At 46.9% G+C, this 23,581-nt stretch overlaps 1 protein-coding gene across 1 annotated transcript in view; it reads left to right on the top strand.

Annotated features, from left to right (window-relative positions):
- Positions 1–19,228, top strand: part of TAOK1 (TAO kinase 1) — a 59,641-nt gene extending 40,413 nt beyond the window's left edge. Inside the window, exons 10-20 of the mRNA XM_088533104.1 lie at positions 354–435; positions 2,190–2,357; positions 3,140–3,343; positions 4,491–4,625; positions 5,224–5,460; positions 6,223–6,351; positions 7,638–7,841; positions 8,146–8,385; positions 11,999–12,211; positions 13,277–13,459; positions 16,169–19,228. Of these exons, the coding sequence (XP_088389230.1) occupies positions 354–435; positions 2,190–2,357; positions 3,140–3,343; positions 4,491–4,625; positions 5,224–5,460; positions 6,223–6,351; positions 7,638–7,841; positions 8,146–8,385; positions 11,999–12,211; positions 13,277–13,459; positions 16,169–16,630 (2,257 nt within the window). The 3' untranslated portion in view covers positions 16,631–19,228. The remainder of the gene's footprint in view (positions 1–353; positions 436–2,189; positions 2,358–3,139; positions 3,344–4,490; positions 4,626–5,223; positions 5,461–6,222; positions 6,352–7,637; positions 7,842–8,145; positions 8,386–11,998; positions 12,212–13,276; positions 13,460–16,168) is intronic.
- Positions 19,229–23,581: the final 4,353 nt, after the last annotated feature.

Here is a 23,581-nt window from a genome sequence, read left to right as displayed (position 1 = left end):
GCTGAGTTTGTGCAATATTGAATTTGACAGTGTCGATCCATGCACTGAAATATATAGGGGGGTTGGTGTCTTTATACAGAACTTTTTCTTTCCTCCTGAATTGCCCCGTATTTTTACACTCTCAGTGATCATTTTGCCTGGAAGCTGAGGTTAAGGGAATCCACCTGCTGGTAGCTGTGGGCTTGGTGTGCAGAGGGATGTTGGAGGCTGTTGTGTGAAGTCCTGGGTGTGTGTGGGTTCTCCTGCTCTTCCTGCTAGCAGCACACAGATGCGAATGTCTGGTCCCTGACTGAGCTTCTCAAATGAAATTGGGGAGTTAATTCAGCTGGATTCTTTTCCTGTCCTTGCCACAGGTCTGATTATTTTCGAAACTTCGTAGATTCTTGCCTCCAGAAAATTCCTCAAGACAGACCTACATCAGAGGAGCTTCTGAAGGTTGGCTTGCTTGTCCTTTCTGTTCTCAACATGATATTAAAAGGGATGTGCCCTGCAATTTCCTTCCTTTCTCACCTGCAATCCAAGATGATGGTTAACGATGCTCTGCCTGTGTCTCTAACACTTGTGAGCTGAGAGCTAACGGATGCTGGGGTGCAGTGTGCTGTTTTTCCTGGCATTCCTGCCCGTTTGCGGTGTCTCGAGCAGTGACCCAGGTGCCTCGCTGAGCTGGACACATTCTTGGCAGAAAAGAACATCCCAGCAAGTGACACTGGGTGACCATCAGCTTGGAGAGAGTTTCAGTTTCTTAAGCTCAATCTCTCCTTCCAGTGACTATAATTAATCCTGACAAAGCTGCCATGCATTAGTTACCAAATACCTTCCCTTACTTCCCTCTTTATTCTATGCTATATATACCCTTGCAGGCTCTCTATCCTCTCCCATCACCTATGTGCTTTACATGTAGAACTCAAATCTGCTGTTCTAATAGTATCCTATTAGAGGGGAAGGGGAACAGAAAAAAGCAATTTTTCTTCCCCACATTCCTTTTCTTGACATGAATAAGCCTCAGTCATTTGCAGAATTTCTGCTTTATTTCTTAGCTTGTCTTTCTTCATTTGCGCTCCTGTGAGCTGCAGATATTTTCTTTGCTGTAGTCTGGAAGCAAAGCAAATGTGTCGGATGGTTGCAAAAAGATGACATGTTCTTAAGTGAACACAATTCACGTGAAACTTAGACATTACAGCTTTATTTTAAGCATGGCTTTGGATTTCCTTTGTGATATCAAGTGTTGTCCAGAATTTTTTTCAACTTATTCTTTACATTTTTTGTGACATTATTTGGGGAGGTTTTGTGCTGATCATGTTTCTGCAGTGATATTCCCAAATTTTGCTCTGCCAGCAAGTGGATGCTGTTCATGAAGTTTTAATCACATTTTTGCATGTTTTTAGGATTAAATGGCTGTGAGGACTTTTGCCTCTTTAGAAATTATGAATTCAGAAAGTATATGCAATTATCCAGTAAAGGTTTTGGTGTGGGTGTGTAGTCCCTGCCATTTCAGAGTTTTGCAGACTGGTTTTACTTTGAGCATGGCACTAGAATTAAAGAGAACATCGACAGAAACTAAATGTTTGTGCATATATTCCCTTCGTATCAGTAATATCAAAGAGCTACAGGTCGCTTTACAGGGAGAGGTAGGAAAACATGTTAGAAATGGCAGTACAATCCCCTAAAGGAACAAAATGAAACTAGTGATGCTATTAATGACTCATTTTTGCACAGCACGCTTCATATGGAGACTGCAAAAACTGCTACCAACATACATAGGCAAGAATCTTTACCCCTTGGCAAAATGTAGCTACCTTTGCAGTGTAACAGTGAATATCTCCAAAGCAGAGCATAATATGGGCAAATCCTTGTAAGACAAGGAGCAAAGGTCCCCAGCCCATTTTACAACTCCACACTGGCTGTTTGATTTTTAGACCTAAGCTAGGGGAAGGTTTTTATAGTGAGAGTTAGCTGGTGCGAGACTTAATATTTAGTCAGAGATACTGAGTGCCAAGAGGGGACCAATCTTGTTCCTTTAGAATTTATATTTTATTTTGTTGCTCTCCCCACACATGGCCAGAACTATATAGTTTCTCTAAAACTCCTATCCAGGAAAGAGGGCTAAAAAATCGAGTTCATAATTGCATCCTTCAAAGTACGGGCACTGGAGGTGTGGGAAATCACTCACCTCTGTGTGTGTTCTGCAGCACATGTTTGTTCTTCGAGAGCGGCCCGAAACAGTGTTAATAGACTTGATTCAGAGAACAAAGGATGCAGTGAGAGAACTGGACAATCTGCAGTATCGTAAAATGAAGAAGCTCCTCTTCCAGGAGGCGCACAACGGCCCCGCCGTGGAAGCACAGGAGGAGGAGGAGGTGAGAGAAACTTGGAATTTGGTCACTGAGCCAAAGAAGGATGCTGGCACGTAAATAACCATAACTCGGATCTTGCTCAAATGAATGGGGCTGTTGACACACCTGACTTAAACTCTGTGCTTGGAATAAAGCTATTGCAGGGCACAAGCAGGGACAAGCAGGGTAGATGCCTAGTGCTGACAAGAAGCTGTGCCTTGTGTCCATGCTTGAACATGGACTTTCAGCAGCATAAATCTTCTTTATGTGCATTTAAGACTTTATACAGTCTTTTTCAGTAATTGTAATTCATTAGCCAGCCCCTATTTTGGCCAAGGCCCCTGCAACCACTTGCATTTTGTTTTCCCTTCTTTTGGGGGTAGTATTATGCAATTGCCACGCAGAAGCTGATGCTCTGTGACGTGCAGCCGTGCAGTCCAGTTTCCTCGTGTACGGGAGGGAGCTGTGCAAAGCACAGGGTGCTGGCAGCACATTCAGCCAGGTGATGCTGGTGTCAGAGCAGCTTCTGGTGACACCGGTGCTGATTCATGCTAGAGTTCAGCCTGTTAACACGCTCCTGCTGAAAAGAACCTGACATCAGCCAGGTAATCTTGACAAGGTTCATTCCTTCCAGCCCCAGCATCCCACAAGAGAAATGTTTCATGGCAGTGCCTGAGGGTGGGAGCTGCTGTGACATGGCAGGTAGATGCTTGTGCAAAAGAGAAGAATGAACATATCATTTGGTAATGTCCATAGATACCACTGTGATTGATTTGTTATTTAAAAGTGTAATTCCTTTCTCCTAGGAACAAGATCATGGTGTTGGCAGGACAGGAACGGTGAATAGTGTCGGAAGTAATCAGTCCATCCCCAGTATGTCTATCAGTGCCAGTAGCCAAAGCAGTAGTGTTAACAGTCTTCCAGATGCCTCAGATGATAAGAGCGAGCTGGATATGATGGAGGGAGACCACACCGTGATGTCAAATAGCTCTGTCATTCATTTAAAGCCGGTGAGCATTGAGTTCTTTGGCTGGCTAACTTTAAAGATGTGAAACAAGTGGGTTTGGCTGGTACAAATGGCTTTTTGCTTGTATTCTTTATCATTTATTTCTGTTAATTTGGTAGCAACTGTTTTAGTAATCAAATTGTTTCAAAACCAGTTTGCTCTACCGTGAGGACTTGGATCTTCAAGCTTATTTAGTGGATACCCTTGGTGTGCAGAGCACTGTTTCATGGGACACCCACGGGAGGTGTGAGTGTTCCCCCTTCCTCCCTCCTTGTTAGTGGGTTCTTTAATATTAGATCCACAGCACATGGGTAAAACTACCCACTTTTACTTGGGTCAAAACTGACCCAGCTTCCCAGCACTTGAGTTGAATATTTGATTAATGAAGAAAGGTGAGTAGACAAAAAAAAAGCAGCACTTTGGGCATGACACACTGTGAAACCACTTCCTTGCTTGCCCTGCACTTGATGAGGGCTCAGCTGTAGCCTGTCTGTCTGAACCGAGCTGCTCTTGCTGTGGAGGGGTTGTGATCTGTTTTCTCAAAGTAGTAATGTTTCCCCTGCTAATGATAGGTGTGGTTACAGTGTTTTGTTCTTTGCCCAGATATGCAACAAAGACGCAGGTATTTCCTCAGGGAGTTAATTAGTATATCATATCTAACTCCTGATCGCTCGGTGATGAATGACAAACTCAAAATAAGAATGTGGAATACACCATGACAAATTTTAAAATTTGCTTTGAAGTATTTCTGCAGTGGGTGTAATGAAAATCATCCTCTGTTTTTTCAGGGTTATAGAAATGTTGTTTTTGTCTTTCTGACTTGATATAATCTACTCTGTAGCTTTTATATTTTATTGAAGTAAATCATTAACTTCAGTTTTCCTTTTTCCTTTTCTTTAATTTACAGTGATAATTAGTAATTTTTATTTTAGTAATATAATTGCACAGTGAAATTTTCCACATCAGAGATAGCATGGTATATAGCTCTTCTTATGGTATATTCTTTTGGCCAACTTAGTGGCAGGAGAATCTCTCGGGGCTGGTGAATATAGAACAGTTCTGCTTAATTTTGCTTTTATTTGTCTTCCGAAACAGAAATCTTTTGTGAGGGAATCTTTTTACTCACTATTTTGTTAATATTTCCTCCTAAGGAGGAAGAAAACTACAGAGAAGAGTCAGATCCTCGAACGAGGGCGTCAGAACCCCAGTCTCCTCCGCAGGTGTCTCGCCACAAGTCTCATTATCGCAACCGGGAGCACTTTGCTACTATACGCACAGCATCGCTGGTAGGTTAAGACTCTTCTTTAAAAGAAGTCATATAGACACGTTGCCTTGGTACATGGAGCTATGAAACCATGCACAGCTTTTAGGATTTTATCGAAATATGAGCTATCCTCATGTATTACCACTGAAATAGCTTAAGGTAATAAATGTTTAAATGTGGCACCCGGGCAAATATGACTTCTACATGTTAGATATTTTCCAAACCAGTATGTCTAGTAGAATGCAAGGAGCAATTTATAATATTTTTTGTATGTTAGGTTTGTGTATGTGTGCATATTTATGTATATGTGCACACATTCATATTGCAGCGGGCCAGAAAAACAGTAACCAACAGCTACTAACAGCTAGTATTTATTTAACAATAAATAAAGTGGTAGCTTTATAAGAGTCCTCCAGTTTTCTGCTGCAGCCCATTGACCGTTGTCCTTGCAACAGCAGAATTCAGTTCTTAATCTGGTCTGCTGTCATTAGGACATGTACTTTCCTTTGCTGCAAAATCATATTTATTTCACGAGGAGTTTTCTGGTGTGGTTTGAAGGCTGCCGAAAAGCAGATTAAGAAGCATTAACTTATTTTGCCCTGCTGTGGTTGTCTTCCTAGGTGACAAGGCAAATGCAGGAACATGAGCAAGACTCTGAACTCCGAGAGCAGATGTCTGGCTATAAACGCATGAGGCGGCAACACCAGAAGCAACTGATGGCATTAGAGAATAAACTGAAGGCAGAGATGGACGAGCATCGCCTCAGGTTGGACAAAGATCTTGAAACACAGCGTAACAATTTTGCTGCAGAAATGGAAAAGTTAATTAAAAAGCACCAAGCAGCCATGGAAAAAGAGGTACGAGATTACAGTTTAGCAGACTGGTCTCTATTTGTTAATTACATTGAATTGTCCACTTCCCCTCACTGACGAGGAGATGACATTGTAGTCTCTTACGTGTCTGTTTTCAGGAGCCAAGCAAATTGCTAATTAGAAAAAGGCTAATACACCACCTCCTTACACTAAGGGGTTTATGTAACTAGAGGAAAGGTATGTCCTTCATCACAGTGCATTATACTAAATGTTAGTATACTGACCCCAGAAAAAATACTGCAAGGGTTTTCCTTTCCTTTGTCACGTATGTGCTGTCAATATCTGACTGCCAGGAGAGTTATGGAAGCAGATTGGCTTGCACAGAAATGTGCCAACTGTGCTTAGACCTTTCAGCCTTTCGGTGCTTAGAATATGTTTTTTTCATGCTTTTAAATAATTGATAACAAAGCAGTGTTGTCTGCAGAGATCATTCTTGATGATATGTTTATCTTGTGTCTCTCGGTGCAAGGCTAAAGATACAGCTTGCCGTAGGGAGTTGATTTTGGTGTAAGAATAGCTGAACATCAGGGTGTAGAAAACAAAGCACTGGAAAAGGACTCCTGTGGGATGTGATTGTGGGGGGGGGAAGGAAAGAGGGTGAGGGAAAGCTCCCAGGACTTGCTGTTTTCCAAAGACGTGGTGAGTATCGTGGGGTCTGTACCGTGAGTTCTGGGTACCGGGGCTGAAATGGAAGATGGGCTGTAATCAATCAGGCATCAGGCTGATTTGCCTCTGGACTTGCTGCAGGCTAAAGTGATGGCCAACGAAGAAAAGAAGTTTCAACAGCATATTCAGGCCCAGCAGAAAAAAGAACTGAACAGTTTCCTGGAATCCCAGAAGAGAGAATATAAGCTCCGTAAAGAGCAGCTGAAAGAGGTAAGAGATCTATAAGGGGAAAGGTGAATAAATAGTGTAATGTGCAATACAACAGCAGTGAGCATTCAGGAATAAGAGTGCCCTCTATGAGCAAGAAAACCTACTAGTTTCAGCCAGTTCTCCTGTTATATACTGTATTTTTTCAGTATTTCTGACCTTAGAATAAGAGAATTTATCCTAAAGTTGACATGTATATTTGCCTTCTGTTTGGTATTATTATTATTATTATTATTATTTTAGCCAGAAGCATACACATTTAGCAATCCAAAGGAATGAAAACAGTTTAAGGAAAGGTAGTGAGTGTGTCTTGGTGCTGCAGTATTGAACAGTGCTGCAGCAATTAGTGAAGCTTCCCATCATTTAAATGATGCCTCTGTGGCAGCAAGAAAATAGGACAGTAAAGGTGACCTGCAGATTTTTTAAAGAAAAATATCTATAAATCAGTAGTTAGTTTTAACAGAGAAAGATGTGTAATAGTTTAATAATCAATGTATTTTAGTGAATGATCTATGTGAAATGCAGAACTACTGTTGAATCAAACTTCCTATTTCTTTCAGAAATGTTATTTATAGTGCCTGTAATTTCAGCTGCCCTTTAAAAGGAACTATTTACTGCTCAGCCATCAGTTTATGTGGTGCAGCTTTGGAACCTGCAACTATGAAATCCAAAGGGTTGTCATACAAAACATAGACATCTCCTGAGAGTTAAAAAGCTGAACAGCAGAAAGCTGAGAGGTCTAACAGCAAATCTATAGCAGCGCAGGCTATAATAACTTGGAATCTGTTTCTAGACAGGCACACCAGGATTAGATTGACCCCTTGATGAAATATAGTTCTAATACTTGAGCTGAAATGTATAATTGCGTGGAAATCTCTAGTATGAAATTCAAGCACGCAAATTCCATTATCAAAGATGTTTCAAGCAACATATTGAATTTAATACTGATGTGGAAAACATGGCCTTAGGTATTTCACCTTTATATTCTTCTTCATATTGTTTCTGTAAGTTACAGAATCTCAGTGAGTGGCCCTGCCACGCTCACGTTTTTGACTACCTAAGATGGTCAATGCAAAGAGAGCTGCAGTTAATTTTGCCCCAGTTTGAGCTGTCTCCTGATGTTTCCTTAGATATGATGCATTTACAAAGGCTTTGATGGTAATGGCCCTGAGAAAACCAGGTGGAACTGCCTTGCCTGAAATGTGGTTTATTGGGCAGGTCTGTCCAGTTGGTCAGTGCCAAGGAGCTTAGTGTGGTTATTCCACAGTTAATTATTTTGCTGTTATCAGGAGCTGAATGAAAACCAGAGCACTCCAAAGAAGGAGAAGCAGGAGTGGCTTTCCAAGCAGAAGGAGAATATCCAGCATTTCCAGGCAGAGGAAGAAGCCAACCTGCTGAGACGTCAGCGACAGTACTTGGAGCTGGAGTGTCGCCGCTTTAAGAGACGGATGCTCCTTGGGCGCCATAATCTGGAGCAGGACCTGGTTCGGGAGGTAAGGGAATAGATAGAGGAAATAATTGTTTCCATAGAGGAAACAATTACTGTCCTTCCCAGAAAATGCTTCCTGCGCATCCTCTTGAACATCCAGGGCAGGAAGAAGAAAGGAGAAATGTGGAAGGAAAAATCTTTTGATGGCAATGTTGTTTCTTTCTGATAAGATATAGAAACTGTACCCTGTCCTCAAATTTCCCCCCTTGGAAAGGGGGAAATGCCTTGTGGACCCAGTGAAATGTCCCATCCTGAACGCAGGACCAAGCAAACAAAGCATCTAACAGTTGCCTCTGTCCTCCCGGCAGGAGTTAAACAAGAGGCAGACGCAGAAGGACCTGGAGCACGCCATGCTGCTGCGGCAGCACGAGTCCATGCAGGAGCTGGAGTTCCGCCACCTCAGCACCATCCAGAAGATGCGCTGCGAGCTCATCCGGCTCCAGCACCAGACCGAGCTCACCAACCAGCTGGAGTACAACAAGCGCCGCGAGCGGGAGCTGCGGCGCAAGCACGTCATGGAGGTCCGGCAGCAGCCCAAGAGCCTGAAGGTACCGTGGGATGCAGCAGCGCCGGGAATGAGCTGCAGGAGCAGGACACGCCGCTGGTAGCAGCGGGAAGGTGGTACCGGGCAGCTCAGGGTGCCAGGGCCTGTGCACGTGGTGCACGGGAGCAGTGCAGCGTGAGGCCAGGCTGCAGCTGAGTTCTTATTTGCAGTATGTTTTGAAGCTCAATAATTGGAGGAGGTATTTGATTCTGTAATTAACGTGGTTTGAGAGGAGCGTCACGTTTGTCAGGCTGCATGACTGCAGCCCTGCAAGTCACCAGCACTAGGATGAACTGTAGCGATGGTGATCAGGGTTGCAGTGTGGTATAGGCAGGCTCTAACAGCAATATTCCCTCATTTGTCTGAAAAGCATCCCATTCTCAGCAACCTGCCCTCCTTTCTGTGTTAATTTAAAATGCATTTAATCTTTGCAGTGTCCTTCCTCCTCCTACACCATTTTCTGATCCTCTTCCCCCGCACACAAGAAGATAAACTTTCTGTAAAGAAGCCATATTCTGTGGAGGTCTATTTGGGTGGAGGTTTCTTTTCTTTCTTTCTTTCTTTTTCTGTTTTTAAAGGGTTTGTGTTGCCATGTGCAGCAAAGAAGTGAAATGCACTGCTTCTCCTGGTTAGCACACCTTGCTACTTTTGCTACTGTTTGTATTAATGTGATGTGCCAGCAAATGTGGAGGGAGATGCCACTTGGCAGCATCCTGAGGAAGAGGAGGGTGGCAACGCTGCCCTTCACTGTATTGTGCTCCCTTGGGGTTCTTGCCCTTCCCTCGCCTCTGTGGTGGCTGACCAGATCTATAGGACCTCTGTAATTGAGGCTCTTAGTGTTTTTATTGAAGCCTTCACTTCATCAAAAGAAATCCAGTGGTTTATTCTGGAGTGTCTGTGTGGAGTATCAGGCCTTTCACGTAGCAGCCGCCTTCCCCTCCACCCAGGCTCTAGTCGTGCCAAAACCAAAAGGAGTGTGTGGCATCGGGAGCATGGGGGCTCGCTGCTGTTCCGGGTCTTCCTGCTTGGTGGTGTTTCCATCTTGCTTAGTTTGCAGCACCTGCAAGCCCTCTGCTTATGGGGATTGTCTGGAAAGCGACCGGCCAAAAATAGAATTTCAGCAAGAGTTAAACGTGGAGTTTGTCAATGTTAGAGAATTATACTAAGCAGTGAAAAACCTGGCTGGTGAGTAAAACGGACCATCTGATCACCGCTGAGAATCTCCAAGGATATAATGTATAAATAGCTGGTGACTTCACAAAGACGCCGCGCTCTGAGCTGAATAAAACTGAAGCAGCTGCATTAGGCTGATCCGTGCAAGCTTAGCATGAAGGAGCTCTGCCTGCCCAAGGTGAGGGGATGCAGCAGGAGCGGGCACCGTGTCCGTGCTCGGCCCCGTGCTGCCGGTCGGGATGGCGAAACGGGAGCGCTGGGAAGTCTTGGCTCCCCCCTCACCTTTGCAGACTGTTTGGGCCCCTTCTCCTCCTTGGGGCCGGCTGGGAGCGTTTTGGTGGAAGCAGCTCTGGCTTAGGGAAGGATTTCAGGCTTGAGCTGTCAGTCTGGCACCTCCACGGACACCCAGCACTAGTAACGCAGCCCGCTGGACGCTCGCTCCGTTTGTAGCACAATCCCCTTTTTATTGTGATCCTTCCCTGCTATTAACTCTTTCCCTTGCTTCTAACTAATGCAGGCAAGGACTTATTTGACTAGGTAATTGGACTCTTGGCTTCGTTTTTCTCCCCAGCAGAGTTTTCCTTGGAGGACAGAGGGTCCAGGTTTTTGCTTTGTTTTTAGAGAAGTCCTTTGTCCTGAAAGCAGTTCTTAATGGTCAGTGTTTTTTGCAAATCTTACTGCATGGGAAGGCATGAGGCCTGGAATTCACCCTTCAGTGAAAACTGCTCTGTTATTATTTTGAGTGTTTTAATTGTGATGCAAATACCCTCTTGGTGGTATTTCACAATGCGAGGTCAAAATGATCTTGTCAGAAGCCTGACTGGAAGCCTTGCCCCTCCCTTCTGTTTCCTGTTGTTAAAGCCTTCGGGTTGGAAGGCTGTAAACAGACGTCTGGTGTCCAAGTGAAACCTCACAGAAAGTGAGGACAAAATAGCTTGTGAGTGTTTTGCCATGACCAGATCCTTGCTGTGAGTATGAAACCTGCAGGTATTTCCCTTGGGGCAGAGAGAAACAACCCTAAAAGTTTCCTGGAGGAAAATAACTTCCTGTAAATTTAGAAAGGGTCACAGTGATGTCTTCTTCTCTGTGAAGGTGTGCACTGGTTGAATCAAAACCGCCTCTGTCCATTTTTCTTCATCAGCTCAGCAAAGAAAATCATTGGTTAATGCCAACATCTAAATGGGGTGGATGTATTGTCTGATCCCTCTCAATCTTTATAGGTAGCTGCAAGTGCTTATCACCCTGCTAAGGCTCGAGTTAGTGCAGGAGAAGCTGGCCACACACATCCACATACCTGCTTTGATGCTGAGAAACCAGAGTTCTTCCAGGCTATCCAAGGAGCAGGAATCTGTTCTCATACTGCTGCCTGTTCCCATCACTTCAGGATTTGACTGTGGTGGTTGATGGTATAAATGGCCCGTGGTATGGAGAACTTCACCACCATCACTCATTTCTTCTGGATTTTGCTTAGCTAGAAGCACCCCAGCCAGTCCCCATATAGCAACATGCAGGGAACTCTGGAGAAGTTTCCTTTTCAGGATCTTAAAACACTTTGCAGATCTTAACCCTTATAAAGCTGCTCTCGGGACAGGTAAGATAGGTGAAAAAAAGAACGAATTTATCCAAGGTCAGGCAGCAAAGTTGATGGCAACTGTAAGTACCTTTTCCAGAACTGATGTCTCACAGTTCTGTGCGCAGCCACAAAACTGAAATAATACAGAGATGCTGGCAAGTGCAAAGGGAAAACCCATCTCCAGTTCCCCTCCGATGGGACTGGGGGATTGCTCTGTTTGCTGGGCTGGCTCGCTGCTCGTGTTGCTTGTGCTGCACCTCTTCAGATGTTTAATCTTTCCAAGCCATTTTTGAGTATCCTTATGAATACCAAATTCTTAGGAACCAAGGGCTAGAATACATCCTTCATTCACGAAGAGCGTAATGGAAAAAGTGCTGCCCTTTTTCCCTGTCCCTTCCATGCACCAGATCTGCTGCTTTTCATAACATTAAGTGCTCTTCATGTGTATGTGCCATACAAGCACAACCATGTATGAGCATGGCTTTCAGTGCTAATAAATATTAGTCCTATCCCTCAAGAAGTCTTCTTGAAAAGCAGCACCCAGGATTGGATCCAGTCCAGTGACAAATGTGAGGCTCTTTGTGTAGAGACAGCTGTATTTAGGCTGGAGCTTTGTTACAAAAGTGTCTGCGTTGTAATTGTTTTGCACAGTAGCGGTGTCAAAGCAGCTGCAGCAGTAGTCGTTGCCTCTTGTGTATTTTGCTTCCCTCCTTGCACTGTAGATGTTAATATATGTGAATTTTTGTGGATTCTTGAACTCATATTCTTAATGTAATCCTAAATATCCATTTGAATGGATATTTCTCCCATTTGAAATGTGCTTTTTTTTTCTTTTTTTCTTTTTTTGTTTGTGTCCCCTCCATCTTTCCAGTCAAAAGAACTACAGATAAAGAAGCAGTTTCAGGATACATGCAAGATCCAAACCAGACAGTACAAAGCACTGAGAAACCATCTGCTGGAGACCACGCCAAAGAGTGAACATAAAGCTGTCCTCAAACGGCTCAAGGAGGAGCAGACACGGAAGCTGGCTATCCTGGCTGAGCAGTATGATCACAGCATTAATGAAATGCTCTCTACACAAGCTGTGAGTCACCTCGCAGGGACCCAGGGTTCCTCAGCCAAGTTGGGGATGTTTCCATCTTACTCAGGCTGTATCCTGATAGCGCCAGGGTTTCTGCTTCCATGCTGTGTATGCCATAGGCAGCACAGTCCTCTGTGTTTAAAATCAGCATTCACTTAGGAGGAAGGAGTCACCCCCTTCAGGCAGGGTGAAGCTGCTGTTACAGAGATGCAGAGTGATGCATCTGTGTGGCCACATGATTGCTTCTGCATGAAATGAGGCAGTGTGAAAGCTCTTGATGGAGCTTCATTAAATGACATGCAGCCTTGCTGTCTAAGTCATGGAGATCCTGAGTTTTCAACGATAGCAACCAAAGCATGTCCCACTGGTGGAAGGTGCTCAGTGAGTCATGGAGGAGTTCAGACTTTTTGAAGTAATGCAAAAAGTGGTGCAAAAATGCTGTAAACTCTCCTTTTAAGGAATGACCACATGAGCAATGCTTTGAGTCCGTGCTACAACTGAATGTACAATTTTCTTTGCACTTCTTGCATACTGCATCCGTGCACATCAGTCTGCACAAATACGACAGTGTGAGACAGGGTAGCTGTCTTAATTTCTTAATGGGAAGGTTAAAAGTTCAGTATCATGTTGCTTACAGGTTTCTAAGCTTGTCATTTTATGCTTTAGTTCTAAGTCCTGCCTTGGCAGGGATGTGGACTTAAGTCTCCCACATACAGGAAATGGGTTAATCCAGTTGAACAGGAGAGCTTTTCTTTAAGCTGTGCCTCTAATGAAAAGGAGAGCTGTGGATGCTACCACCTCCAGCAATCTGCTCCTCATCGTATGGACCGTGGTCCCTCAGGCACCACCGCGCAGCAGCATCACTCGCAGCAGCGCTGTGGCCTCGCTGTCACCAGTCTTGGTCACTGTAGGTTCTCTGTCCAGTGCAACTAAGTACAATAGAGGCCAACTGTATTGCTAAGAAAACAAAAGTCCCATCCCATTCTCTTCCCCTCCCCACAGTCCTCCCCCAGAGTGTCATGAGTGGTTGCCCCATAGTGAAATGTCTCTATTGTCTGCCTTTCCCAGCTGCGTTTGGACGAAGCACAGGAAGCAGAGTGCCAGGTTTTGAAGATGCAGCTGCAGCAGGAGTTGGAGCTGCTGAATGCATATCAGAGTAAAATCAAGATGCAGGCAGAAGCCCAGCATGATCGGGAGCTGCGTGACCTTGAGCAGAGGGTGTCCCTCCGCCGGGCCCTCCTTGAGCAGAAGGTAAAACGGGCAGGAGAGCACCATGACACTGTCCTTATTTCACATCTTAAATTGCACCATGCCTTTCAGTGGAGAGAGGAATTGCTCTTACCTTGCAGTGTGTAGCGATGTAGATCATTTTGATATTGGCCTTGCCAGGATGATGGCTTGGTGACACACAGGATGGTTGAGCTGGCAGAAAGTTCAGCCTTTGTGAGCTGCTTCTGGTCACTTTTGAAGGATGTTGGAGGAAGTCTGCCTCTCTGGGCAGAAGGGATAGTGAACTGTCCCTTCAGTCCCTGAGCTGCAAATCGACCTTCCCAGTTTGTCAGAAGGCAGACAGCTATCAAATCTAAGATATTTCTTTCCCTGGTATTGGCAGTAAGTGACTTGAGAGGAAAAAGGTAAAATTCATTAAGGTTAACTTATAATTTGAGCCCCTGTGTTTTGTGGCAAGATACAATTTTACTGCAGCTCCGTTCCATTTGTCAATCTGTGGACACTGAGCTGCAGTTTCCCAGTGAAATGTCATTGAAGTTGTGGAAGTGTTTATATTTGTGCTACTGTTTTAAGCAAACTGAAGTAGCCAGACATGCAAGCGTGGGACCTGCTGCTCCCTAGATTTCAGCTTGAATTGACTACCTGTATTTAAGGGCTTTCCTGTTGGACCAGGCTCTCCTATCCAGTGCCAGACACATGGTGTGTGTAGAAACGTGTGGCCTACGCACACTGGGAAAAGGGAAAAGCTCTCGCCTGCCAAAGGAAGGCCCAGCCAGTCTTTGTCCTGGGAGTTTTTCCCCTCTGGATTTGCCCTGTGGGTGCCAGTCATCACTGTTCATGGGGCAGCTCCAAACTTTGCTGATCAGTGATCATTAAATCGTGGCAATTACTCGGTGGCCTCCAGGTTCTTCACACTCGCTTCCCCCAGAGGCCAGGCAGATGGATGCTCTGCTGCTAGAGGGACCTCATCTGAGTCAAACTGCTCCACCTCCCGGTCAGCAGAGAAAGGACCTCTGAGAAAGCAGCACAGTCCTATTGCACTGAGGTCTCTAACAGCAAGTTGAATCTCTGGAAGCAATTTAATGTGTGAAAACACGATGTGGCACCCGCGGGCCCCCAGAAATCAACTTCTGACATCTCTTTGCAGCAGCGTTTTTTGTTTTGTTGCTATTTAAGTGGGGATTTTGTTTTTTGGGTTTTTTTGTGTTTTGGACCAAGGGTCCCTGGCCATTAATAACAGGTTTAAGCCATTGCTGGTTTTAATGTTATTACTGCCTTAAAATAGCAAAAAAAGGGTCCTTCAACATCTATATCTAGTACTCCTGCCTTGCAGCTTCCAAGTTGTGGGCCATTGCTTTTTAACGGGGATGACAGTTTCTTAGTGACTGCTAACGGGAAACGAATGCAGCACCCGCCTGCACCAGTGGATGTTCTTTCTGATTGCCAGAACCTGGGGTTTTTTGATCTTGGTTTTGGAAGAGTTAAGAGTTGCAAGTTTTGTTGGGTGGGTAGCTCAGCGATGCCACCCAGTACATACATGTGCAGTCTGAGGAAAGGCAGGTATGTGCACAAGGTGGATCTCTGAATTTATATGCACAAACATATATACTTCTGTGTGTGTATATATATATTTACATATATATATACATAGCCTACAGCAAGGTCAGTCTCTGATAGTCAACAATAAAACCAGATTCCAGAGGTCAGTGGGTGCCTAGGACTCTGTTACTTTTTCAGCATAGTGCTTTTTGATGGTGCCCTTTCCTAGGAATTCAGCAGAACATGCGGATCTGTGACTTCAGGCTGAGTAGGGAGTAGCCAGCTCAATCCATGGGCAGTTTTAAGTTTCCCTGAGGGACTTGCACATGTTATACCGTGATGCTATGTTGCTCATATTGCACGAGTAGTGAGCACGTCCCAAGAGTGACGTTAAAAAAGACTTCACATTTACTCTTTTCTTTCTCATGAGCCTCTGACACTCCATCTTCAGAGTCCTGCATCCTGAGGTCATTCCTAAGTGCTGGCATTAGCCATATCTTTCTGTGAAGTTCAGACACACTTAAGTCCTGTTTGTTTTGTTGTCACAAAGACTGAAAACTGTGTGCTACTTCACGTACTGAAGACATTAGTTTGAAAGGAGAGGAGAGATTCCTCTTAGCTGGTAGTGCTGGAAGAAACAAGTGCAGAATTTTAAAGAGCTGAAGTCAGAGAAAACTCCTTCCTCATGCTCTGCCACTTCCAAGCCAGCTGACCACTGTGCAGCTTTCAGAGAGTGCAAGCAGGGCTGCTCTGTGCAGAGAGTCGCTCTCCCAGCACTGAGGAATAGCAAGTGAATAAGGCAGTTTCTGAAAGCCCCAAATGGCCCAGGAGATGACTCACCCTGGAGCAGATTGTTTCCTAAATTCCAGATGAAGTCACCTTGCATATTCCCTGACTAAGGCAACAGAATGAGGGCTCTCTCCAGTGCCCTCAGTACAGACCGGGAAAGCCTGGCCGTGAGGCTGCTGACAGCAGGGGAGATGCTAATGAACCGGGTTTGTCTTGGCCACTGCTTTTTATCCTTCTGCTTGGGTTGTGTTTTGAGGGACGCCTGATTGAGATCCCATCTTTTGGAGAAACCTGGGAAGAAGGTTCCCTGTTCGCTCGCTCATACAAGTCCTTCAGGGGCTTGAGGCCCCACCTGCAAGGGAGTCCTCTGCTACAGACTGTCCTCTCTTTTTCCTTTCCCAGATCGAGGAGGAGATGCTGGCGTTGCAGAACGAGCGCACCGAACGGATACGAAGCCTGCTGGAGCGTCAGGCTCGCGAGATCGAAGCCTTTGACTCAGAAAGCATGAGGCTAGGTTTTAGTAACATGGTTCTTTCTAATCTCTCCCCCGAGGCGTTCAGCCACAGCTACCCGGGAGCTTCTGGCTGGTCCCATAATCCTACTGGGGGCGCAGGACCTCACTGGGGTCATCCCATGGGTGGCCCACCACAAGCTTGGGGCCATCCAATGCAAGGTGGACCCCAGCCATGGGGTCACCCCTCGGGGCCCATGCAGGGGGTACCTCGAGGTAGTGCTATAGGGGTCCGCAACAGCCCCCAGGCTCTGAGGCGGACGGCTTCTGGGGGACGGACGGAACAGGGCATGAGCAGGAGCACAAGTGTTACTTCACAAATATCCAATGGTTCACACATGTCTTATACATAACTTAAACAATAACTGAGGGTGGCAATTCCACTGGAGCTGTCTGCCAACAGAAACTGCCTACAGACACCAGCCCAGCAGCCTCCTCAGTGCGGTGCTGACGTGTGGAAGCTGGGTGCACATGGAATATTGTATTCATTTTGTAAAGCATTATGTTTTGTGTTTACTAACTGGGATGTCATAGTATTTGGCTGCAGGGTTGGGAGGGTTGGTTTTCGTTTGTCTGTTTGTTTTTACTTCTTGGAGGGGACTTGGGAGGGCATCTGAGAAATATATGCAATTAGTCAGAAGAGTTGGCTGGTGGTTGTCACACTGACATGACAGCAGGGCCTCAGACTGTCGTTGTCATGCCATCCATATGAAGTCTGAGGGAGAATGGAGACCTCCTCCCATGTCCATAAATTTCTAACTGCCACCCTGCAAAAACCAGGTGAGCTGCCTTTAAGCCAACATCCAAGGGAGGAACAGCTGGATCTTCTGTTCCATTTTTATTTGTCATAAAATTGGATACATTTCTAGAGTATTGCCTCTGCCAGGAGGCATTTTCAGAGGCTTGTAGGTGAGGAAGAAGGGTAAGAAGAGAGGCCAAGAGACACCGGGGCTCGGCAGGGCCCTTGGACCCAAGTGCCCACTCCGTGGTGTTTAAGAAGAGTCGTTCTCTCAGAAGGCACCAGTCAGCCTCCCGAGACCTGCACGAGTGAACCCGTCTGGAGGGAACAGGCTAGAAATGTTCAGTTATATTCCTGCTTTGGCACTCCCTGACTGTGCTGCTGTTAGCTCAGGTGAGGTTGGGCAGAGGAGCTTAAGTAATGCACTTGTACAGCTAATACTGTGACATCTCATTTTAGCTAAGCATCAGAATAATTCTTGGAGCCCAGCATAGTCCTTTTTGCTCCATTCAGAAATGTTAGATTTTCAGCCAATCAAATCTCAAATGCCAGAGGTATTTTGAAGAATGCCATAGTCACAAAATGCCATTGATCGGATTTTTCATTATTACACTACATCCACCAATTTATTACCTTTTTGGCTTGTTGCAATTTCCTGTTTACATGTAGAGTGTAGCCAACTGTTTAAATGTTTAGTTGCCACAGTGTACCAGGAGGAGCTGAGCCAATGACTCTTTCCCAGCTGATGACTAACCCACATCACCACTGTAGATCTTGCTGCATGTGAGGCTCCTTTTTATTATTTTGGTTGCTGCAATATTTTACAACTTCTACAGTCCCTAGAAATGCTGTGATTGTTTGGCAGCCTGTCACACCATGCGAGAAGGCACTACTTCCAGAGGCTCCTTGGAGCTGCTGTACTACTGAAAGGAAGCAAAGGTGGTTGTGAAATCAATCCAGCCAGAAAGGGTCAGGGAGTCAAATGACTTTGTGGCAGTGTCATCCCTTAGTGCTGGCCATTGGAGATGCCCCCGTGCTCTCGTGGCGGTGCCCGCACCGTGGGGTTAGGAGAAGAGCAGGTCGATGAAGTTTGGCTTGAGGCGAAGATTTCTGTCTTGGGGACTGACCAGCCAGGGTTCTTTGTAAATGTTTTTCCTTGCACACTAATCATCTTGAAGAAAACACTAGCTGCTAACTCTAGGATTTGCCTTTAATATGTTTATAGGGCTCAAAAGCAAGGTTTTCCGAATGTGTTTGTCCATGTGACATATTTATATAGTAATTACTCTAGTCTCGCTGCTGTTCAGTACTCTCAACACGGCGACATTCTTTCATTAGCTAAATTAACATCTATTCCCAGTCCTTAACTCTCTGCCAACGTCTGGTGAATCCAAGTGGGATTTCCAGCGCTTCGGCACAGCATATCACTCTAATCAAAGATGGAAACAATACCAAAATCTGTTTGAGCAGCCCCTCGGTAAGGAGCTTAGTAGTATTAACAGTTCATGGAAGCTTGGGATGAGGCAGTGGTGCCAAGGAGGGGGCTGGTTTGCTTGCCCCCTGCAGCAGGCGATGACCATGGATTGTCCTATTCCTTCTTCAACTGTGTTTTTTAATGTGGAATTGGATTTGAGGGGTGGGGGGGGCATTCTTTTACATTGCGATGTTGTCAAAATGCAGCAAAACTGAGGTAGGAAAGGTACCTGTATTGTCCTGGATTTAGAAGGAAAGAAAAAAAAATGAAATGAAAATCCCCAAAGCCCAAATTGTGTTGGGAGTTGCAATGCGAGCGTGGAGGGTGTGCCCGGAGCGTGGTGCTAACACAATGTTTTGCAGTTCAGCTCCTCAATCGCAGACAGCAGCAGCGGCAGCAGGGACGAGCTGTACCTGCAAGTTCAGTGGGTTCATTCTTTTGCTTCTGTTATGGTTCAAATTTGGTCAAAGTCTCTGGCTTAGATTGAGCTACTTCAACAGAATTCTCTCAACCCATCTCTTTGTGTAATGTCAAGCATGACTGAATGCTGAATCCAAATGATGGCTATCCCATATTGGCTTTTTTGTATTCAAAAAGAATTGTGTAGTAACCATTTTTACATGTATATCATGTGCAGACCTGGACTATTCCAACAAGTTAATATTTTAATTAAAATAGTTTGCAAAAACTGATTCAGATCAACTGGTCTAAATGTGTGTGTCCCTGTGTGTGCCCGTGGGAAGGAAAGCTGGCCTAAATAAGCCTGATCTCAAGAGGAAGCAGCTGTAGCCAGAGACTCGAGATCAGGTTGTACACAGGAGGTATAGGAGGAGGTCATCGGTGTCGAGAGTTTTAATATATCTCAAAGAGATTTTTTGAGATATATGAGCACCTGCAGAATATGCTAGAGAGGAGCAAACACTTTCTGAATCAGTTTGCAAACTCTATTTTTAAAAGCAAGGCAAATTACTCCCTCTTGTACTTGTCACAGTCATGCCCTAAACTTGGTTTTAAAATATCGTAACCCATAAATTGAAGCTACTTCAGTACCTCCGCAAAGATGCTTTTACATCAGCTGTGTTAATTCTAGCACTGGGGAAATTCTTCTGTAGGGACTACTGTGCAAATTTTGCTGCAGTATTTCCAGATCACACCTACAATCTGTTAATCTATGATTATTTTCTCTTTCCCCTTTGCAAACACCTGAAGTTCTGATGAAGTTTAGCCCAAAGGTATAAAACCAGAGGAGCCAGTGCTTTCACCTCTGCGTCTGATTTGAAGTTCTTTTGGTTTTTACTTAATTAAAACCGGTGACCGGGACCGTGTTTTTCTTGTTCCCCGTGGTCCCGGGAGCAGCAGCCGCCTGTGCTGGACGGCCTGGGCAGCCCCCAAAGGGAGCTCAGCTCTTTCCCCCACGTCTGCTCCAAGCCCAGCAGCTTCAAGGGGTTCAAGGTGGTGCGAGATCCCGAGCCCTGCACAGCGCATTCCTGCCTGTCCCCCTGCATCCCCTGCATCCCTCCCCTCCGGAAGGATGTGCCTTGCACATTCGCTGGGGCCTGTGCAGCAGGCGCCGTGGTAGATCCTGGGATGATGCTGTTTATTCCCCCGCAGGGAGAAGGGCCGGCTCGGCGCCGCGCTGCCCTTCCCCGGCCCTGCTTACGTGCCATTTCTTGGGAGGCAATAAATTGTATTGTGCCACTGTCTACCATTACTCTGTTGAATACGCACATCTCTCTGCATATATATATATATGATAATCTCGTTTGTATATATTTCTCTGCTCTCCGCATTGCGCTTGGGGCGCTTCGGCGCTGCTGTTCTGGAGCTCCCAGCTCGCTGCAGCGGGGCCGGAGCACCCAGGGAAAAGCCCTTGCCCGGATCCTGGCGCTTGGAGCTGCCTGTGCTGGGGGAGCGGGCGGGTAGGAGAGCTCACAGCGGGGAGCAGAAGGAAGCAGCAAAGCCAAGAACAAGACAGGGAAGTGCTAGGGACATCCTTGGTCTCTCCTAGGACACCTGCTTGATGCTTCTGTCCCATTCTAGTGGTCGTGCCATGGGCTGTCTCTTAGCGAAGGGGTCAAGCGGGGCCGGGCACGCGGCCGCCGTCCACCATGAGCTCTGCCAGCCGTGCAGCCCCTTTCCTCCCTTCTCTTTGCCCATTAAAGACCCTGACGTCTCCGCGAGACCTTTGGCAGGGTGGAGAGAACGGGTTTTGGCTGAGTCAGGTCTGAGTGGAGCACGGAAGGCCGGTTTGCAGCGTGCCAGGCACCGGCGCTCCTTTTGCTGCCGGAAAAGCGGAGGCACTTTTCCCAATGCCTTTTTAAAAGTCTCTCGCGAGTGTTTTAGGAGGCGCTTGGGTCTGGTTGGGACATCCCTGTCATCCCCGCCTTTCCCATGCTCCTGTTTGGGAGCACCTTGGAGCGAGCCGAGCGCGCGGAGCAGAGCGGCCCCTCCGCTGCCTTCCTCTCCGGTGGCGCAAGTTGCTGGAGCCGGAGCCTGTTCGGAGACGTGTGAGATGGTCTGTAGGGATCGAAAGGAGAGAGACTTAGTGAACGGGGACGTGCTGGCAAACCAGCCCCTAGAGCTGCGGCTGTCTGGATACGCGCGCGTCGCCCGAGGACTCCTCGCAGCAGGGAAGGCAGTTTGGTGCCCGACCCTTTGCTTTACGCCCCCCAAAACGTCTTCAAGCCACGCTCTAGACACCAAAAAAAGGGGAGACCCTTCCCTCTCTGCCTGCTCGCTCCGCAGGGCAGGAGCTGCCACCAGGGCTGTGTCCGAGCCCGGCATCGCCCGCCCCGCTCCCCTGCACACGGGTGCCCCCGGACACGCACGCTCTGCCCTTCTCCCTGGCAATCCGCTTAGTTGTTGTGAGTAAAAACACTGTAATTACCTGTAAATATGTAGTTTAACAAATTGACCTAGTTTCTGTATTTTTTAAGTTGTTGTTTTTTTTTTTTTTTTTTTTTTTTGTACTAAAATTTATAGAGACAGTACGTGCCAGCTAGCAAAAAGCTACTGTAGCGGCCGGGCGCGCGGGGTGGCCGTGTTGCCCCGAGGGGTCCTGCTCCGGCCCCGCGAGCCGCTTCGGAGCGTCTTACTGCTGTGTTTCTCCACAAGCTCTGTCGGAACGGTGCGTTTCCCCCTTCCAAACGCTTTGCTCTCGAACCTGAGCCGATCTCCAGCTACCGGAGGAGGAGACGCGTTTCATGGAAGGGCCTTGTCCGCTCGCAGCGCCGGGATCACGCGTTTCTATGGCAACGCGGAGCTCCGGCCAAGGATGCTCCGTGGCCGGGCTCGTGTTTGCGTGGCCGGATCCCTGGTAGGACATAGGAGTCCAGTGGCATCAGCGGCGTCGGGCGCACAGGGCTTGGGCGAGCAACCCGCCCGCTTCCTTCCTTCCTTCCTCTGGTTTTCCTCATCTCCCAGCCCCTCTCGGCTCTCCTCCCGGCTCGCTTGGAGCAGGGACGTTTGTACAGGACAGCACGGGGCCAGGCCGCTGTAAATACATCTCCCCTTGCAAAGCCAAGGGGGTCTCTGGTGACGGGTACCCGCGAGAAGCCCGTGTTCACCCTTCGGTTGTGCCAGGAGCATCCCGGCCCCGCGAGCGCGCGGGGACCCGCTCCGGCATGCGCCAGGATGGGGAGGAGATGTGTGTCTATAGTGTATATTTTTTACAAAATAGCTTGCTTGTATTGTGAAGAGTTCTAAAGATGGACTTGAGAAGTCCAGCCTAACTATTAATTAACACGAGTTTAACATCAGTCGCCCCACAGTTTGGAGCCTCTTGAATGTATAGTCCTTTTTGTAACCGAAGCGACCTAGTCTTCTACCAGACAGCCAGGCAGCCTATTTAATATCTGTAATTTTATCTCTTGCTTTCCATTTGGTCTCAGTACTTCCAGCATGTTTCTGGATTTGGTTTTTGGTTCCTTTTCTTGCACACACATAGTGTGAGATCAAAAAACCGTTAATGCAAAGCTGGGTTTTGTTTTTAATTATTATTATTTCCAACCTGGTTCCCCCTCCTTTCCTCTCCTCTGCCCCTCTTTTGGTTCTGTTTTTTTATTTTCCCTCCTCCAACAGTTTGGGCTTTTCCGGGATGGGATGTGACGGGTGGCAGGAGGGAGGGCTGGTCCCGTTTGCAGCTTCTGGGCAAATGCCAGGGCTTTTGCCAGGCCATGAAAGAGCATCACCTGGTTGCTTAAAATAAAACACACAAACAAAAAAACAACCTTACTGGGTGGCTACACGGGGACACACTCGCCGTGCCTTGGGTTTGCTCCTACCCGCCACGTGTGCACAGGGCACGAGCGCTGCCCACGGTCCCTTCTGCCGCCCTTCCTCCTCCTCCTCCTCCCTCTCTGCAAGGCAGCCCAGGCCCCGGGCGCTGCAGCGCAGCCGTTTTAGCAACATCCCCCCCCGTCGGGGCCGTTTTGCTGCGCCGGGACGCGCAGGACCGAGCTGGAGCACCCGCTGTAGGAGACCCGCTGCCCGTGGGCGTTTTCCTTCGCCTGGGAAACGCCACACGCACTAACTGGTAAGGCTTAATGTACAGTATATTGTCAGTATTCTGGTATTCTTCTGGTTCAGCATACATTATAGCTCATATATAACCTGTATTAATTGTATAGATTGTGCATTTAAAGCTGTTACCAAGTTGTCAGAAATAAGAAGAAAAAAAAACAAAAAAAAAAAAAAAAACATAAGGTCCTATGTAATATTTTGTTTGTAAGTATCCTTTGTATCATAGCAAAGGAAATGTTAAAAAAAAAGCAAAAATCAACTGTAATAAAGTAATTTTAGTACGTGGAGTGTCTGCGTGCGTTCCTGGGGGTGCCAGGGGGGTCCCGGCCGTGCAGCGGCCCCGTCGGAAGGCGCTGGTGGCCCCAAAGGGGTCGAGCCCGGCGCAGGGGCCGGGGGCTGAGACCTGGCGCACTCGTGTCCTGGGGCAGGGCGGGGGGCCCTGGTGGCTGCCGGGCAACGGGATGCGGCAGTGCCGGCTGCCATGGCAACCGTTGCTGAGGACCACAGCGGGGTGGGGGGGAAGGAGGACCATGGGACAGCGCTGCCCGGCCCCCTCCCCATCCCGCATTA

The sequence above is a fragment of the Tinamus guttatus genome, unplaced genomic scaffold (genome assembly GCF_059628265.1).
Source record: "Tinamus guttatus ecotype Peru unplaced genomic scaffold, ASM5962826v1 Tinamus_guttatus_pri_ptg000480l, whole genome shotgun sequence".
Taxonomy (NCBI): Eukaryota; Metazoa; Chordata; class Aves; order Tinamiformes; family Tinamidae; genus Tinamus; species Tinamus guttatus.
Note: the sequence above shows the minus strand (reverse complement) of the source record. Positions and strands in the feature narration are given on the sequence as shown.